Source organism: Desmodus rotundus, chromosome 2, assembly GCF_022682495.2.
Source record: "Desmodus rotundus isolate HL8 chromosome 2, HLdesRot8A.1, whole genome shotgun sequence".
NCBI classification, from domain to species: Eukaryota; Metazoa; Chordata; class Mammalia; order Chiroptera; family Phyllostomidae; genus Desmodus; species Desmodus rotundus.
In genome coordinates this window covers 31,768,760-31,788,511 of record NC_071388.1, presented here as the reverse complement: position 1 = coordinate 31,788,511, position 19,752 = coordinate 31,768,760, and the positions used below count along the sequence as shown (strand labels likewise).

Sequence of the window (19,752 nt, the reverse complement as noted above, 5' to 3'; positions counted from 1 at the left end):
GGTCACACCCTAGAGAAGCTGTGAAAGGGGTTCTTCTCTGATCATCCATCTGGGGCTTGAGTGAGGAGACCTCCAAGGACCCTTGCAACTCTGAGACATTACACCACTCCTCTCAGCTCTATAATCTATTTTGATTTTTGACTGTAAAGGAAAGCATATACTGTTTACCCTGGCTGAAGTTGTTATATTCTCTTAGCTTCATCATTAATGATCATTTATTAAGTATCATTGTAGGTAGTATGGTGATACGTGCTGTTCAAAGGGAAAATTGTGTATTAGAGAGTCTCTCAGTGGGATTAGAAATTATCCAGGTAAATTTTACACATGGAATGTGCTCAATTAAACAATCAGTGAATAAAGAATGACCGAATGAATGATCAATGAACAATTAAGCAGTATTAAACAACAGGAAGACTGTTTACTAATGGTCCTCAGCTGAAGCAGATGAACCATTGTTTCTCACATTTAATTAGAGAAATTCTGCAAGAAGAGCTAGGCCCCCAGTGGAGTAAAGAGCAGGAACTTGACCCCCACCCCTCAAATTCTTTGGGTTGGGATTTAGTAAGAGAAAAAAAATCCATTTTCAAGTTGTACGTGGGCTGCCCAGAAAGGAAATCTGTTACAAAAGTAATTGCAGATGCCCTAAATAAAGCTGCTAGTGAATAACAAATCATTACTAATTACCAATCTTGTCGTTACTAATCTTGGAGCCACTGTGTTGTGTTATTGAAAGTGGGAAACAACCAGGAGAGAAAGTATTCTTGCATTTTAGCATTTATAGTGATTTTGTCTTTCAGCATCAGTAATACGACAGGTCATTTGGCTAGGCGGCAGAAGCTCCACCTGAGCTTCAACGACAGTGTGTGTGATGCAGGATGGGCTGTCTTCTGCCAAAACGTGTGACTCTTCAAAGAATTAACTGAGCTGGATATCAGCCTTCGGCCATCAACTGTTCAAGACTGCGGACAATGGTTTAGGCACCTGTTATGCGCTGTGACCAGACTTCCAGAGATCGCTGAAATAGGAATGAAAAGATGGATCCTCCCACCTTCTCTGGAGGAAGAACTGGAATGCTTTCACCAAGAGCACAGAAGCAGCATTCGCTTTGACCACGCTGGATGTCAGTAAGCTGATTTCTCAAGGCTACGTATATGATTCTGTTTATATTATATTCTTGAAATACCAAAATTACAGAGACAGAGAATGGCTTAAGGATTGAGAGAGGAGAGGTGGTAGATGTACCTAAAAAGAAAAACAACAGAAAACAAAAAACAGAAACAAAACCACAGTGAAGAGCTGTGGTGACGGAACAATTCTGTATCTTGATTGCGGCGGTGTCTACACGAAGCTGCATGTGACACCACTGCCCACACGCACATATAAGTGAGTGTGTGTATAACTGGTGGGCCTGAGTAAGTTCTCTTGTTGGCACCATGCACATTTTCTGATCGTACTACTGTGTGATAGTTACGCAAGATGTCAGCACTGAGGCAGGGTAAAGGGCACACGGGCCTCTCTGCACATTTCTTTGGAATATCTCATGAATATATAATTATTTCAAAATTAAAAGTTTTTAAAAGTAGAGTACTCAACAAACCGCCACGTGCCAGTCAGATGCATCTGCAATGATCAGTTTATGGCCAATCTTGTTTTATTTGGATCTCCCACATTTACTTCTCCCTGATAGTATTAGGAAGCAATTCCTAGGCTTCACATCATTTGGTCACAAGTATTTCAGTAACAGTAAGTTTCTATTTTTTATACATGGTCATAATTCTAGAATAATTTTAGTGTGGTAGGCATCTAAGTCCTATATATTTTGCCTCCTTAATCCATCAGGGTTCATTACCACATCATTCATACACAAAATTATTTCTTCTTTTCCTTTACAGGTTTTCCTTTTGCATCCTTCTTTCCTTTCTTATCTTTTGGAGAAGTCTTTCCTTTCTTTCGTAATTTTAACAGTTCATCAAATTTCCCCAATCCTTTCCGTACCATAATTCCACGCCACCATGCCTGAATCTGGAAATGAGACAAAGCCAAATAGCATCAGTGGGTATCGCTACGAACTGGGGAAGGTTACATCTCTTTGTTCTTAAAGATGTGGAAAATGGAATGTGATTAGAACTCTAAACCTTATTTTCTCTTTCTCAATTGACCAGTCATCCATGAACTAAAAAAAAAGTTCTCAGTGCTTTTATGCGCTAAGCACTGTTCTAAACCTTGGGCAAATGGCAGTTAAATACCAATGTCACTGACTCTGTGGAGTTCACATTCCAGGGAGGGGAAGAGACAATAAACTATAAATGCATGAATGTGTAAAGTGCCCTGGAGATGACAGTGCAAGGAAGGGGAATCGGGGGTGCCTTCAACTTGTGCCCATTGCAGCCAGCCCTCCCCTGTCCCCTCACTTGATCTTACTCCCTCCCACCTACGCAGGAACATCCCTCCTCCAGTAGTAAGACTCTTTGAGCCTTTAGCACCCAGAAGTATAAGAAAATTAATTTCTGTTGTTTAAGCCACTCAGTCTATGGTCTGTTGTTATGATAGCCTGAGCTAACTAAGGCAGTCATTTTTACAATGAGGTCTACCTTGACTATCCATTTAAATTAAAATCCTATGCCCTGGCTGGTGTGGCTCAGTGGGCTGGGCGCCGGCCTGTGAACCAAGATGTTGCTAGTTCAATTCTCAGTCAGGGCACATACTTGGGTTGTGGGCCAGGTCCCCAGCTGGGGGCCCACGAGAGGCAACTGAACAATGTTTCTCTCACACATCCATGTTTCGCTCCCTCTCTTTCTCCCTCCCTTTCCCTCTCTCTAAAAATAAATAAGTAAAAGCTTAAAAAGTAAATTAAAATCCCACAACACATACCCACACGGTGTCTGACAATCTCAGTTCCCCTCAGCTTGAACTTTTCTCCAGTACCACTTTACACTTTCTAACACAGTCTATAATTTAGGGTTTTATATTGCATGTTTTTATTCCCATCACACTAGGCTTCAAGCAATATGAGGACAGCAATTTTTGTGTTTGTTCCATGATGTATTTCCAGTGCCTAGAACAGTGCCTGGCACTAGAGGAACCTCAATAAATATTTGTTGAATGGATGAATGAGTACAGTGGGGGTATGGTGTTCTGTATAAGGTGGATTAAGGGCAGGTATGAGGATATTTGAGCAGAGACTCAACTAAATGAGGGCAGAGTATCATCCGAATCAGGGGGAAGTGTCTCTGGGCAGGAGGAGCCCGAGGTGAGACCCTGAAGCAGGAGCATGCTTGGATGTTGGAAATGGCCAAGGACCCTGTTTGTGACTCAAGTAAAGTAAAAATGGGAAAGATGAGAAGGGGAGTGAAAGGGGCAGATCAGTTAAGGTGGTGATTGTTCAAGGGAACAGTATTGCCCTCTAGAGGCATTCTGAAAATTTACAGGGCTTTTTGTTTGAAGGTTGGGTAGTCTTCGATTGTGTGGCATGCACCCTGATCCACCAAGACTTCCCAAGGGTGTGCATGCGGGCTCACATTCTTTGGAGGCAATCCGTTTCCAAATGTCAACTTCCGTATGTGCCCTTTCCTAAAAGGTACCTGCCTAGGAACACAACTGCTGACTCTCCACTCCCACCTCCCTCTTCACAGCTGTCCCTCTGGCACACCTGTCATCCACCTGCATCTGACTAGGGGGTGTTGCCCTGGACTCCCCAAAAAGGGACAATTCAAAATAGTATTATTGATTTTGGCCCTAAGAACAAGGTAACCAATCCCTTTGCCTTCCAACTCTTTGCCTTCAAGAAACTTGAAGGTAGACCCATTGATTTGTCTACTAAGAGCCTGTTATCTGATTTGGGGGAGCATAAATCTGCGAAAAGTCCAGGAGACGTGTAATGCATTGCCATTTAAAACAAAATGTAGGCAAAAAAAACCCTTCTTCCATTCTTATCAACTTATTTATGTGAACCAGGTTTCTCAGCACTTCATCTGTAAAATGAAAAACAGGCATAGAACTGATGTAGAACTGATGCCAGGCCCTGTCTCATTCTAGCAATAAGTAATCCTTGTGTGTCCTTATGTGAGGGCCCATAAACCGTGTGAGAAAGTTTCTCTCATTGGTGTCTGTACTTCACAAAAATCCTATAGGTCAAATAATTAAACATCAAAATATGTAAGAGATGTTATATTGTCTTGGTCAATTTTATACTACTAGTAATTATAATATGACTAATAAAATGTAATAATCCAGAATATTAAAAACACTATGGTCACAAAAAAATTTAATTTTAAAATTTAGTTTACATAAAATATTTTTTTGCCAAGAACTTTGAAAGGTAATGTATAAATGACTTAAAATTATATATGACTAATAAAATGTATATTTTATCTTAAGCTAAACCTTAAGACAAACAACACACACACACACACACACAAACATTAAGATCAATTCTGAGGGGAAAATGGAATGAAAATACATGTTCAAGAAGAAAAGAATGTGACAAAATTTCTGCCTGTAAACTAAGAGCTTGTTCAAGTATTTTGTAAACTGATGTTGACTGACATATCAACTCAAAATGACATTTATATTCCATTGGATACACTTAAAATATTGATTTAAGAGCTCTGTTTGAAAATATCAATATTTAAAACTCACTGGAAAGTATATCTTTTGCAATGATTTAAACCCAGTGGCAAAAAAATTTAAATACCAATTTAAAAATGTACAGGAAGGTATATGGGTTTTCAAAAATGCTTTTAGGAAAAAAAAGTTATTTTTATTCTTCCAGTGCAGTCATTCCTGAGTATATATATATATATATATATATATATATATATATATATATATATACACATACATATATATATATTCAAAATAAATATTTTCATAAATATTTTAATATAAATTACTTTTCTTTCTCCTTTGTGTTGTAGCTCAGGTATTACTTTGATTTATTAAAATCATGTGGTTTTGGTAGGTTATATTGCCTGAGTTTAATCTCAGGGAGAATGGAAAGCGGTCAACTTCAGTAGAGGAAGGCTGGTCCGCCCATGTTGTGACAGCACCAGTCTGACTGCTGGGTGGAAGGTGTGTTCTAAGGGAGCAGGTGTGGAAGTGGGGGTGTGAGAAGAGGGCTTGGATCAGTTGAACAGAGAATACTGAATGTTGACTGAAGTGGACACAACCCTGGTCTGTCTGAGGTGCCCTATGTCTCCAGAACTTGGTGGGCAAGAAGGAGAGAGACAGGGCTCTTAGCTCTTTGATCCTAGTTAGTGGCAGAGCTGGACTCTGGTCTCAAGACCTCTGCTCCAGGATGCTTTCATTTCTGATTTTTCAGATGTATCTGACTGACTTTGTTAATACCAGTTGTTCACTCCAGTGAATAGCCTAAGGATTTTAGGTCATTTTAGGATTTGGAATTTCAGTTCTTTTGCCTGATTATTGGCTTCTTATCTGACAAGGACATAAGGAACATAAAAGACAAAACCACCAGGATGATGTTCAAAATTCTCTTGCTTAGCCCTGGGTAAGGAAACGAGTCTCTACCCTTGAGGACAAGGAGTAGATGTGCCCAGAGCAGCCTCATTGGATAATCTGTGATGCAGGCAACACGAACCCCTCTCCAAAGCAACTATGAATATATTATCCAGAAGTTTTGCTGATTTTACCTTTGTGGCTACTACTTTCATATCTCTTTTCTCCTTAAGGTATGTGAATACAGCCTCTTTGCCTTCGGTGCACACTTCTGTTGGGGGTTCTTCCATGGGATTGCCCATCAGTGTCAACGCCTGTAGATTCACTAGACAATCTAAATCCTCCGGAAGTTGAGTGAGCAAGTTGTCCTCCAGCAGTAACTCTTTCAAAGCTGAAACAATTTGTTTAAATGATGGGTTTGTCTTTAAAAAGAGGCAAGATTAAAACATGAGTTCTTTAGTCCAGTCACTTAGAAATGTTTGTTTCCTATTGCACCATGTCACGAGAGACATCAGATCCCATGTGGCGAACGCAAGTTCTCTTTTCTTTAAAGCAAGTCCAAGTTGTGGGAGCTAGTGTAATCAAGAGTGAGAGACAGGAACAGAGTAAACACTGAAATATTTTGAGAACACTTCATTCCTCCAGGGACAGGATAAAAATGTATGGTCAGGAGCATTACTAAGGAGTACTGCACGCCCACCCCTAACCCCTAACCTTTCAATATCTTGTGGGTAGGTAACAGCTTCCACTCATATTTCTTCACCCTCCTTTCATTAAAAAAGAACAGTCATCATTTGGGAACACATCTATAAACCTGAAAATTCAGCACACTATGGAGAAATTTTTTTTTTTTTTAAATCTGGCCCAGGTAGGAGCTCAGCAAAAGCTTATTAAATAAATGAACAGATTAATGGATGTGCAAATCATGGGTTAGCCCAGTGGAAAATGTTTGAGTGTTTAAATGTGAATCGTATATGACTTTTCATGTCAATCATGTAGCTCCAAAAGCTCCGGCCCCTTGCTGATATCACCACTCTGATTCAACACTTTCCCTTTGTTTCAAGTGACTGAGGGACCTAATGTGAATTTACTGTAGCACCACAACTCCCAATTCTGGCATGGGGTAGATGCTCAGTAGATTATTGTCAGTGGCATAATGATTACATGGGTGAATGCTGATTTTCTTAGTAGTTGCTATTTACTTTTATTTTCAATTCCCAATAAATAATCCTCCTTTATGAGGCTCTTAGCTCTACTAGTCAGGCACTTGACCTTCCCCACATCACAGGTGAGCCCTGCAAGAACGTCCAACCTCACCCTAGTGCACTGTTGGTGGGAATGCAGACTGGTGAGGCCACTGTGGAAAACAGTATGGAATTTCCTCAGAAAACTAAAAATGGAACTGCCCTTTGACCCAGCAATTCCACTGCTGGGATTATACCCTAAGAACCCTGAAACACCAATCCAAAAGAACCTGTGCACCCCAATGTTCATAGCAGCACAATTTACAATAGCCAAGTACTGGAAGCAACCTAAGAGCCCATCAGCAAACGAGTGGATCCAAAAACTGTGGTATATTTACACAATGGAATTCTACGCAGCAGAGAGAAAGAAGGAGCTTATACCCTTTGCAACAGCATGGATGAAACTGGAGAGCATTATGCTAAGTGAAATAAGCCAGGCGGTGAGGGACAAATACCATATGATCTCACCTTTAACTGGAACATAATCAATAGAAGAAAAAAGCAAACAAAATGTAACCAGAGACACTGAAGTTATGAACAATCTAACAATAGCCAGGGGGGGGGAGTGGGAGGAGGGGATTACAGGAACTACTATAAAGGACACATGGACAAAACGAAGGGGGAGGGTGGAGGTGGGGGAGGGAGGTGGATTCAGCTGGGGTGGGGTGGAGGGATGGGGAGAAAAGGCATACAACTGTTATGAATAACAATAAAAATTAAAAAAAATCTAGGCTATACAAATAAAGAAGAAAATTACTTAAATGTAAAAAAAAAAAAAAAGAACGTCCAACCTCTCTAAACACTAGCAAAGAAGTGTTCATCATGGAAAATGCTGGCCTCAAACTCTGCTAGGCTGTGGACCTACTAAGATTCTTCACCTTGTGCTTGGCAGATGGAATCCGGAAGTTGCTTAAGCAGATTGTGGCGGCAATCGAGAATTTCCAGGTTAGGCATTGACCCCAAGGCTGCTGGCAAGTACTCCAGATGGTTGTTCTCAATATACAGCTCTTTGAGATTCTGAAATAATATGACAGTATATATCACAATGATCCTTACACTGAAAAATGACATCAGAACTAGAATCACCTGTGAGTTCCCAAGGTTTTTCAATGAGAGTTATTATGTGTTACAATAAAGGAAAAAAAAAACATGTAAAGAACCATCATCAAAAAATAAAGTTATTTTTGAGTTAAGCCATTAGATATGGCTCCCATTTATGTAGGGAAAAGGGAACATGGGAATCTAGTGTTTATTTGTTTCACGAGAACTTAATGGAAAAATAATTTGGATTATTTAACTACATACATCATTTGCTCCCTTTCAATAGCTAATTACCTCAGATGATAATTAGCCTCAGAAGTGTAAATTGCTCAACTATCAATCCATTGCCCAAGTGGAAGTAGCCAAATGTACAGATAATAAGTTAACTACTTTCAAATTTACTGGGCAAAAATTTGTTTATATTTCACCCCAAGATTTCACAGAGTGTGGTATGACATATACCAGGAGTAAGCTGATGAACGGAGTTCTGAACATAGAGCAGAGGAATGGAGAATTAGGGATAGGAACCCTGTGTCACGGGTGGGAAGTATCTGTGTCATACATACCATTGCTCAGTTTAATGACCAGGGATAATGTGTGGCCCACCCTTACTATATCAGTATTAAGAGTGTAGTACCAGGAGCATGAAAAAAACAACAATTCTTTAAAGTGCGCATATAGGTAAAGACAAACTGGTATGGTTACTTTGAATGAAGTTATCTTGTTGCTTTGCTAGGATTCGGTACTGTGCGGGTTACCCATCTTCAGCGAACCTGGTACAGTAGTGAAATAGACCGTGATTGGCCTTCTACCCTGTAGGGTGGGAGGTCTCATTGCCCCATCCAAAATGCAGGCTCCCAGTCATGTCACCTGTGTGATATTTGAACTTCAAAATAATACAACTCTCAGGGGCAACTTATAAAAAAGTGGAAACTAAGTGAAAAGCAGTATCATTCAATTTATGCAAATAAAACATGACAAACCACACAGTGGAAAGAAATATAGCATGACATACCCAAAAGCAATCACAACAAAATGTTCTTAGGGTATAAATCTGGGGGGTGTTCAGGAAGACAATGGAAGCTTCAAGGTATGATAATGACTGCCTGTCTGGAGCTGGAAATCTACTATGGTTGATTCCAGACATAGCCTTTGGGGACACCACCATATTTTCTCAATATCAGCCAACTTAAGAATCAGTAGGCATGTAGTTCTTCAACTGCTACTTTGGGGATGCTTACCTGTAGTTTCCTAATGTGATCTGGCACATAAGGGAGCTTGGCTCCCTGATCTTGCCCAATGTATAATTTCTCTAAAGACTCTAAAGAAAAGATTTCTTCTGGAAACGAAAGGAACTGATTCCCAGTTAACCCAAGTGTCTTCAATTTTGAAAGTGAGCCGAAGTCTGAAGGTAACTAGAAGTATTCAGAAAAAATAAGTTTCAGGTCACGATTAGTTTTAACAGTAAGAAAATAAATTGGGCTTTTAGTTTTGAGGTGGATTTTTTAAACAAAAAATAGAGCAATTTAGCAATTTCTACATATGACAAGTTTGCATATATGTCTGCATAGATAGTATTTATATTTGTAGATCTGAAGTCTGGAGTTCTACTTTTTCCCTGAGCTTCTCTGCTCTTCACTTTTATGCACTGTTTTAAATTGGGGCAATTTTTAGCCTTTATAGCAAATTTTTGAACTGTAGTGTAGCAAACGCTTGACACTACTGAAAAAAGGACTAAAGTTATTAGTGTAATATTGCAATTATAGTAGTCATAATTAATTAAGTTATTAGAACTGACAAATTTAGTGACATGATCTCACACTAAAAGGCTTTAACTCAGCATTTTTTTTTACAAGTTCTATGACCTTTTTATCAGGAAATAGAGTGTCTGAACGGTGCTGCCGCATATAGCTTGTGTGCTGCCCAAGTCCAAGGGTGCAGAACGGCATGGTGGCATTCAACAGCCCTGGAGCTGCAACTACACTTACGTATTTTTTACATTCAATGTTATTATGTATTAGTGTCAGGTGCAGAGCCTAGTGGTTAGACAGTCATATACTTTACAGAGTGGTCCCCCCAATATTTCAAGTAACTACCTGTCGCTGCACATAGTTATTAAAGTATTATTAAATATATTTGCTAGTCTGTACTTTACATCCCCATGACTATTCTATAACTACCAATTTGTATTTCCTAATCCTTTTACCCTTTTAACACAGCCCCCTGACCCCACTCCCCTCCCACAGTCACCAGTCTGATCTCTGTATCTATGAGTCTATCTCAATTTTGTTTGTTCATATATTTTGCCCTTTAGATTCCACATATAAATGAAATAACATCGTATTTGTCTTTCTCTGTAAAACTGATTTCACTTAGCATGATACTTTCTAGGTCCATCCATGCTGTCACATATAGAAAGATTTCATTCTTTTTTTATGGCTGTAACTTAGCAACTTTGAAACTTCAATTGAACTCTCAGACGCAAACAATGAAGACTATTATATCTTGTCCTTTTTCTTCCCTCCAGGGAATACCAAGGCTTGTGTGCCCCATGTGGGTTTTAGGTAGGCATCTTCCAGACTCCCAGACTTTCGGGGTTGGAAGGCCCTCTATTCTAACCTTCTAATATGGTGGTTGAATAAATTTCATAGCTAACCATCCAGCCCACAGTTAAAAACTATCTCCTGGAATGAAAAGCTCATTACCTTGGATGAAAATCTCTAATCATCAGATTTTCTTCTTTTTTCAAGCCCAAATCAGTGTCACTATTATGTCCAACTATAGGTCTTTCTGGCCCTCTGGAACCACATGGAAAAGTATCATTTTTAAAATGTGTGACACACTTACCCATTGGTTATGTTAGAAATGCTGATTTTCTTGTAGGAAAAAAAAAAAGCCTAGCTATACAAGGTCTGCCTGGAAAAAGTCCAGCTGTTGTTTATATAATGGGAATAGTTTGAGCCACATCGATGTAACCTGGCAGCCAAGGAGAGTGAACTGGAATGTGCATGTGAGAACAAGGACTTCACTGTACCAGTCAGTGGGGGCTACAGAAGCCATTGAGTGAACATGTGTGCTGTGTGGCCATCACATTCAAAATGACTAAGTACAGCATCAAATTTTGTGTTCAGCTTGACTATTCAGATGATTTAGAAGGCCGAAGCTATGGGCAACTGGTGATTGACAGCTTCATCATGACAATATCATGCATCATGTCCCCTGCAGAGTTTTTTTGTGAAACATCAAATCACCCAGGTGACTCAGCCCTCCTATAGCCCAGATTTGGTGCCCTGCAACTTTTGACTTTTCCCAAAACTAAAGTCACCTTTGAAAGGGAAGAGATTTCAGACCATCTATGAGACTCAGGGAAATACAATGGGGCAGCTGATGGTGACTGGAAGAATTTTGGTCCCAAGGTGCCTACTTTGAAGGGGACTGGGGTGTTATTGTCCTATGTACAGTGTTTCTTGTATCTTGTATCTTCTTCAATAAATGTCTCTATTTTTCATATTACATGGCTGGATACTTTCTGGACAGACCTAGCATATCTCAGTGTAACAGTGGGGAATTTTAACAGTGGAGCATTGTAACTCACTCCACCATTCTTCTGACATTGTTTCTGTAAATGCTGACTCTGACTAATATGTAGCTTGTAGATAAACAGCATGTTTGTAAAAGAATCTTAGGAACTAATTTCAAAAGATAAAGACTCTGACCTTCAGGCATTCCAGCTCCAGATTTGCTGACCTCCAAATGTAAAACCAGGATGACGCACACCAGACCATTGCCTGACCTGTTTTTAGGTCCTTATCAGAATGGACTGTGCTGTTCTGCACCTACAGAATTTTTCAACCCCCTCCCTTGATCTCTTTATTCTGCTTTCTCTCCCTCCTTATAAAAATCTCCGCCTGCACTGAGATGCTAGATAGGCTTTGAGATAAGAGTTCCCCATCCTCTCTGATCGTGGGCATCTGAACAAGCCACTTTCCTTCTCACCAGCGTGTCTCATGGGTTTGGCTTTCATTGTAGCAGGCAGCCAGGCCTGTGTTTGGTCCCATGTGTATTTTTGTGTGATTAAAGATTAATAAGCAGCATCATAGGATTCTCTAATTTGGTGTTTTACTTTTTAATCAACATTACAATTTCGAGATTTATCCACACTGGCAACTATAGCTCCAGCTTACTTAAATTATTGTATAGTGTCGCATTTTATTAATACGTATACTACAACATCCTTGTTCATTCCTCTACTGACATTTAGATGGTCTCCCCTTCCTTCATGATTATCAACAATGCTGATGAACATTTCTGAACATAACACTCTGCACTTACGGGAGCAAATTGCCCTAGGGGTAAAGCTGTGCTTGCAGTTTCCCATTAATGGACCACTGAGGTCTAAGGTTGTATATGCCACAAATCCTGTTAATAGGATGTTAAAGGAAATCCTGTTAGGAGATGGTCTTTGTTAAGAATTTAGACCCTGGAGCCCAGAAACTCTGGGTGGGAATCCTGCCTTTATCATTGGAGGTGTATGGCCTTGACAAGTTACTTAAGCTTCCTATGCCTCATCTTCCTCATACACCATTGAAGATAATATTACCCATGTCAAAAACCCTCGTGAAGATTAAATGAGATAATCCACCTAAAACACTTTGCCCAGTGACTGTCATACATATTATGAACATTAGCTACCATTTATAATTAATATTGTTATTTGGGGGAAGTAGTAAAAATGATCACCTTGCTGGACATATTTGTCGAGGCCGGGCTTTGGGCATAAAGTCAGTTAGAATTTGTGTAGACACAGACTCACTCCGACTGAGGGCAGGAAGGAGCGCATAGCGACACCAGGAAGGGAATCAGTACCTGCCGTATTTTATTATCGTCCAGCGCCAGCACCTCCAGGTTCTTCAGCACACATATGTGCGACGGGCAGCTTTCCAGATGGTTCTGACTGAGATCCAGGAAGCGCAGGTTGACCAGCCGGCAGAAGGAGCGCCGCAGCGCCCGCAGGCCGGTGTTGCTCAGGTAGAGCAGGTGCAGCGAGGTCCACCTGCAGACCAGGTGCGGCACCTTCTCCAGCGGGTTCCCGCTCAGCCCCAGCTCCGTCATCTCCGAGAGCTCCTCCAGGGTGTGCGGGATGGAGTGGAGCCGGTTGTGGCACAAATCCAGCACCGACAGTTTGCTACACTGGCACAGAGCCTCGGGTAGACAGTGTAGGTCGTTACGGGCCACGTAGAGCTTCCGCAGCTGGGTCAGGTTCCCAGTGTCTTCTGGAATGACCGTCAATTTGTTCTCATCCAGGTCAATGATCTCCAGGTTGTAGAGGACACAGAGCTCCGGAGGGAAAGCTTCCAGCTGATTTTGCTTCAGGTAGATCTCCCTCAGTTTGGTCTGGTTCACGATTTCCATGGGCAGCGATTTCAGGTGGTTTCCGGACAGTCCGAGCAGCTCGAGGTGGTGAAGGTGTTTGCAGATTTCCACTGGGATCTCACTCAGGTGGGTGCGGTAGAGGCGGAGCTGGCGCAGCCTGCGGAGGCTGCTGAGGACCAGAAGGGAGGAGGGGAGGAGGGGGTTGTCGCTCAGGTCCAGGCCCTCCAGGTTGCCCAGCTTTGTCAACTGGGGACACAGCTTGCTCAGCTTGTTCTTGTTCAGGTAGAGGATTTTGACATTCTTTAAATACTGAATATCCTCAGGGATTTCTTCAATCTGGTTATTTTCCAGATGCACTTCTTCTAAATCTTTTAATTCTAAGATCTCCGATGGAATGGTAGCCAGGTTCTGATTAGAAGCATCCATGAAAAATATTCTATCAGAGATTTGCTGTGGGTCATATTTCTGATGTATTGTAGAGGACTGTTCTACTGATTTCATAATGTTATTTGACATTATTTGGATGAAAAATTCAAATATTCAAAACTGAAATAGTATGAAAAGAAAAAATCAGAGTTTACCTGCCACCAGACTTGGTATCCTTAAGTGAGACAAAATTAAACTTTAGTTGATTAAATTCAGTGCTTGACATTATGACACAACATAAAATGTAAGTTTTTGTGTTTTGTGTTAGGAGAAGAATTAAAGTGTAGACTCCTTTTTTCTCCTAACAGGTTGACTAATATGAAAAAAAAGTATCTAATTTCAGTTTTTAAAAAGTCTATCTGGTTTTATTCCAGGTAGGAAGTACAAATTTGCAAAAGACACTGAGAAAACAATAGGAAAAATTAATATTTTAATATATAGTACTTTTTTCCTTAAAACCACCAGACGGTTGTAGATGAAAAGAAGGTCAAAAGAATTAAATTTGCGAGATGGACTAGTCCTTCCTAAATAAGTAGAGACCAGTGGGCACTTTTATGCCTGGAGGTATTTTCAAGTTGGTGACTGGCAGATGGAGAAGCAAGCCCTCCACAGACATAAGCAAAGGACCTTGAGGGACAAGGAGAAGCCAGCCAAACTTTTAACAGCCATGGCGGATTAGAATCTGGAGGAGCCTCGAGTGCAGAGTCAGTTCTTCCCGCTTAGACTGTGGCAACTCCATGGCTTTAGGGGAGGCTGCAGGCTGGACTAAGGAACAGAGAGAGATCCTGTCCTCTCATGGTCTTACATCCCTAAGCCTGACTGGGGGGAGGGGCTTAAATCCTTAAGCAATACATTTGAAATTGCAGTGAATTGAAATGAATTAAATCTGCAACCTAGAAAGAAATTAAATGGAAAGATAAATCATGTCCATGGATTAGAACACTCAATAATGTTAAGATGCCAATACTCTCCAAATTGCTCTGTTTCAATGAGATCCCAATCGAAATCTCTGCAAGCTTTTTTCTTTTTTTTTGATAGAAGTCACAAGCTGATTCTAAAATGCAAAAGATATAAGACTGCAAAGACAACCTTAAATAATAAGAACTAAATTAGCAGACTTTACTAGAATTATAAGTCCTATAAATCTAAGATGTTGATACTGTATTATGGAAGACTAGGTCCTTGATCATTAAAGTACACACACACACACACACACACACAAAGCCTAAGGGAGAAGGCAGAGAAGACACAGGTGATGGCCAGGTTAATTGTAGTAGCAACTTTGACTCCACTCATGGGGGCGGGGCTTTCCCGTCTGAGTATGGGGCCTCTCCTCTAGCACAGAGGCCCAGTCCCTAGATGGGGATGTGGGTACAGCCCCACACTTAATATTACTGCAGCATGCAATATAAGAGTTTTGTGGTTCAGATCCTTGTTACTATATACCTACCCTCAAAAGGAGCTCCGGGGTGGTGTTTCTCTCTGTTGTTTAAATGAAGAAAAAGATTTACCATTGATTAAATATACTAAATTTAATATTTAGTATACTAATATACTAAAAATAGCTGTCTGCAGCCTTTTTATCATGTGGTCATCAGACAGATTAATACTGTTCAGTCCTGTAAGATAACATCTCCAGGTTCCTCAATACAAACTACTGAAATGCTGAAGGCTCCTAGGTAATCCACAGTATTCAGACTTAGGTGAAAACATAAATAAAAATAAGGAACACCCAGTGTAACACAGAGAAACTCAATTTCATTAACATGACCCTTTCTCTTTTCCATCCGTCCACTCCCTTCCTTAGTCGTGAAGCCCTTAGGACATCGGATTCTGGTCAGCATCAAACTGCCTTAAGAACAAGCCTCAGTCAGGTCTGTTGACCACAGAAACACAGTTTCAGTCAAGCTAAAGGTAACACCTTGACTTCAGCTGTGTTTCAGATGCAGCCCATGAAGGCAGGATGACTCTGGGGACCACAGCCTCATGAACCCAGACGGGATGCTGCCGTGGCTGACATCAGCACCGGACATACTGGCCGTCTACCCTACCCTGCCCCCAGCCAATCAGGAGAGCCCGAGACCCCAGCTCTGTTAGCCACCGTGGTTAATGATTTCCCCCTATATATTCCATACCCCGAAAGCCATCAGGGAGCTAGGTCTTTGAACATTAGCTTACATGTGACTCCAGGCTTGGCACCATTTCCTCAAATAACAAACCCATAGTTTCCTGGCTGCAAACTCCTGTTTGTTTTATTGGGCTTTGATGCAAGCAGGCAAATGGACCCCTTTAGTCCAGTAACACCAGAACACTTAGGTGCTCCACGCTTTACTTAAATTAACTTATGTAATTCTCACCAGAACCTAAGAAGGAGGCACCACTATGCTGCCTGTTTTAGAGATAAAGTGAATAAAAGGACTCTTCTCAGAACACAGTAGGAAGCGGGAGCAGAAGCAGAGAATTTCACTTAACCTCACACAGGTTTTTAGCATCATGTGTTCACAAGAAGCCTGGTTTTTATTAGAATAATTCTTCTTGGGCGTGAAGTTTCAGGCTTGATTTTTCTTTCTCAGCCTTCCAACAGTTATCTGGGGGGAATTTGCAGGGACTAGCCATCCTGATTAGGGTTAACACAATATGTCTGGGTTTCCAGACACATACAATAACTTATTTCTCCTAATATTCATCTTGCTCCATGATGAAACCTGACTAGAATGTCAGAAAGCATGTGTATTTATATTATCTCACCTTAATCAGATATGTCCCCTTTGTGTCTGGAACCAATTTGGTGTCCCTCTGAAAGCTATGTATATTGTATATCATCAGTGGACATACTAAAAGGAGTTTGTAGGGAACACTTTGTGAAGTGTATGATTGTGTAATCACTATGCTGTACACCTAAACTAATACAAAATAATATCAGAAATAAATAAATAAGAGGTTGTAAAGCAGGATTTGCAATAGCTTTGCCGGTAATTCAGCCACAGTAAATAAGAATGGGGTATTTTATTGGCTATTTTTTCCCCTAGAAATTGCTACCCGAAAGTGGTCAAATTAACTTGTTACAATCCAATATTACTGTGGCATTTCTAAGTGGAATAACTTGTTACATCATCATTTTAAGGTGCAGGGTTTGGACAATTTAATAATTACCCCTTTAAAAATATGCCTATTGATTTTTTAAAGAGAGGAATGGAGAGATAGAGAGAAACACCAATTGGTTGTCTCCCATACACACCCCAACTGGAGAATCACTCCCACAAGGGAGGGAACTGAGCCCCCAACCTTTTGGTGTGTAGAACAATGCTCTAACCAGCTGAGCCACACAAGCTGGGGCTAATTAACCCTTATGTAACTTTAATGCCCGAGAAAATCACTAAGGAAAATGATCAACCCTCTCAACTTTACATCAAGCGTTGATACTTTTGTTTTCATGTCTAATTACACACAACTGGACAGACAAAATTGGGGTCCTGCGGTTAATATGGTGTGTGACTCTCTCTGATTACATTTTTAGTTAAAATTATTTCAAGATTTTACTTAAAACTTCACCTGGGAGCTCTTTTTCCTCTAATACAGATAAGATAAAAGTAGCTTTAATTGGCCTAGGACTGGAAAATCAGTAAAGGTAACACTACCCTTTGCTTTGATAAAAATGTCTTGGAAACTATAAAATCCTTTGAAAAAATGTTGTCTCCTTTCAATTAATACTGAACTGAAGTTCCACATAAACTTCAGACATCAGTGGAAAACACTGTATACGCAAGAAACTTGAGGGCATGCTTCCACCTGCACTGTGGCCAAACTATTGATCTGAAATAGCTTCTCAGGGCTTGTTTCCTTTAAATAGACTCAATAGTTGCATCTTATCTGCTTTTAAAAATGTTTCACCCTCAATTCCTTACCCCTACCATCAAACTATAGATCTAGCAACTCATTGACAAAGCCTTTTCCCCCCTTTTTCTTGTTTTTAGAATTTGGTTTTTCAAATGTTACTTGTATAACGAGCAGGAGAGTTTGGGGCACTTTTTCACTAGTAATCATTGACATACTTTCTCATATCAGCAGAAAATTAGAATGTAAACTTTTAATGAAACTCACTTTTTTATCCATGGGCCAAAATAATTTTAAAATAACAAAGCACTCATTTTTCCATCTGCATATTCAGTACCTAAACATTCATGTATGAGCAACACTGGAAGTCAGCACTTCAGATACTTGTCAGAATATCAACCAGGATTTTATTCTGTGCCAGCACTTGCTAGCACCTCAGTTCAGCCACATGATAGTTGTGAAAAATAGCTAATGGATGTTAAATATTTCCGTAGATCCTTTGAGTTCTACGTCCATATTTTCAGGAAACAACTTACCTAGAAACTTGTATCATAATTAAACACCATGCCATTGGCTTTCTAAATAGAGTTACAATAAAAGAAAAAATTGAGAAATATTTCTGGATCTTCTACAAAACTCTAGTCAAAGATATGTCTATTAAGTTCCTTATATAAAGATATACCTAGTAAACTTTCCTACTATAGGGTGCCAGAGAAATATAAATGCCTTTCATTGAAGCCAGGGGATTGTATACCTTCATGTTCTCTTTGGTTCTGACTTCTAGAAAGCTCAGATTCAAATTAGACTGTTACTCTGACACAAAAAGCACCCAATGAACCCACTTAAGTTTCCTTAAACTCAGCTCAGCAACATCTCTCTCCCTGACCTTAGCTACCCTTCAGCGATTCTGCAGAGGAGGGGTTCCCCCCCCAACGACATCCTTCCTCCATCTGGAAATCATTGGGGGTAACACAAAATGTACTGATGGAAATGAGTTTTGCACGTGGTCACTATCTTTTTGACCATCTGTTTAGTATGCATTTTGACATTGCAGGCTTTGTTTTTGTGTAAATACTGCTTCTGTTTGGCTACGGCAGCTAGGGAGAGTAGTGCTGATTGTCTGGTTAAAGCAGCTCTTTTCTGTTTATTCTGTTCTAACCCTGCTTATTGGTCACTCTCTAAAACAAAAGTCTGATTCTGCACTTCTTGCTCCCTTGGAAGACTATCCCTCTCCCCCTGGAGCAGCAATTAATTAATCCTCAACTTCTCTTTACTTTTCCCTATCTTCTTAACTCAAAACACTTTAAGGGAGGCATAGGGAACTGAACTGAACCTGCACTCACACTTTAGTATTTCAAACCACCTCTCAATTTTGCTGGTAGCACATAGGGTAAAAGAGCACATAATTGTGTTTTCTATCATCATCATGTTTAACCTGAAGAAGTGATATTTCCAGTGATGTTTAAAATCTGCGGACGATACAGGGTTTTAAGAGACCCCTCGCCTTGCCCAGCATGACAATTTCTTGGCAGCGGAGTGCTGATCTGGGCTTGCCTAGTGGGCTAGCACGAGGGAGAGAGAATTCAGACATTTTTTTTTCACCTTTGAACAATGTTCATAAACAGCCTGGTTTCACTTGGAGGGTCTCTGTCTGGCTCCAGAGTCCTCTATAGGGCCCTGGACTTCCTTCTCTTGGGTCCATAGCAACCCCAAAGAGAAGGCCTCTTCTTCCCTCCTTCCTCTTCTCCCTTGCATGTCCAAGTACCAAAATCCTGATCATGTTACCCTGTAACTATCTCTGGGTTTTGTCCCTTTCTTCTCATTCCCCCAAGTCCGGTCTTAGCTGAGGCCTTATTATTTCTCCTGGGCTACTGCAGCTGCTTCAGACCTCATCACTCTTAAGATCTGTCAAATCCATTCTCCAACAGTTTTTCCAGATCTGTGGGCTCCCAAAGCCCTGCTCTGTAACAGCTGTGCACAGGGCTGCCTGTGGATCTGGCCCTGCCTGTCCTCCCACTTTGTACTCATCTGGGCGGCCCCAAGTAGCTGCACATCCCCAGCATATCTCACCCACGCACCAAGCAGTTCCGCTTCTGGCAGATTCAATCCACCAGTCAGGATGTTACCCTCTCCAAGAAGCCCTCCCTGATGCACCCCAACCCTCTACAAGACTGATCTACATGTCCCTTTATGCTCCCGTAACTCCACGTCCTGTCCTGCCCGTCCTGGCCTCCGCAGGTGTGTGCACACTTTGGGCATGGGGCTGTGTCATAATCATCTTTATAGTCTCGGCCCAGCCCAACAGCAGTGCCCCCTAAACCTGGGAAACCTCTCCCTGCAGAGTTGCCGGAAGCCCATTATCAGCGTGTCTTTAACC

General features: G+C 40.8%; 1 protein-coding gene across 1 annotated transcript; it reads right to left on the bottom strand.

Annotated features, from left to right (window-relative positions):
• Nucleotides 1–1,869: 1,869 nt before the first annotated feature.
• LRRIQ4 (leucine rich repeats and IQ motif containing 4) lies at nt 1,870–13,631 on the bottom strand. The gene is made up of 5 exons (XM_024561033.2): nt 12,609–13,631; nt 8,984–9,157; nt 7,580–7,718; nt 5,652–5,848; nt 1,870–2,022 (listed from the first exon to the last, which is right to left on the bottom strand). The coding sequence occupies exons 1-5, from the start codon at nt 13,629–13,631 to the stop codon at nt 1,870–1,872; spliced, it is 1,686 nt and encodes a 561-aa protein (XP_024416801.2).
• Nucleotides 13,632–19,752: the final 6,121 nt, after the last annotated feature.

Bases quoted from the DNA above. Each gene is read 5' to 3' on its own strand.
- LRRIQ4 (XM_024561033.2), bottom strand. From the start codon at position 13,631: ATGTCAAATAACATTATGAAATCAGTAGAACAGTCCTCTACAATACAT. The intron at 9,158-12,608 runs GTACTGATTCCC...GAATACTTCTAG, and splicing joins ACGATAATAAAATACGGCAG to TTACCTTCAGACTTCGGCTC. The intron at 2,023-5,651 runs GTAAAATCAGCA...TCTCATTTCCAG, and splicing joins TGAAAGTAGTAGCCACAAAG to ATTCAGGCATGGTGGCGTGG.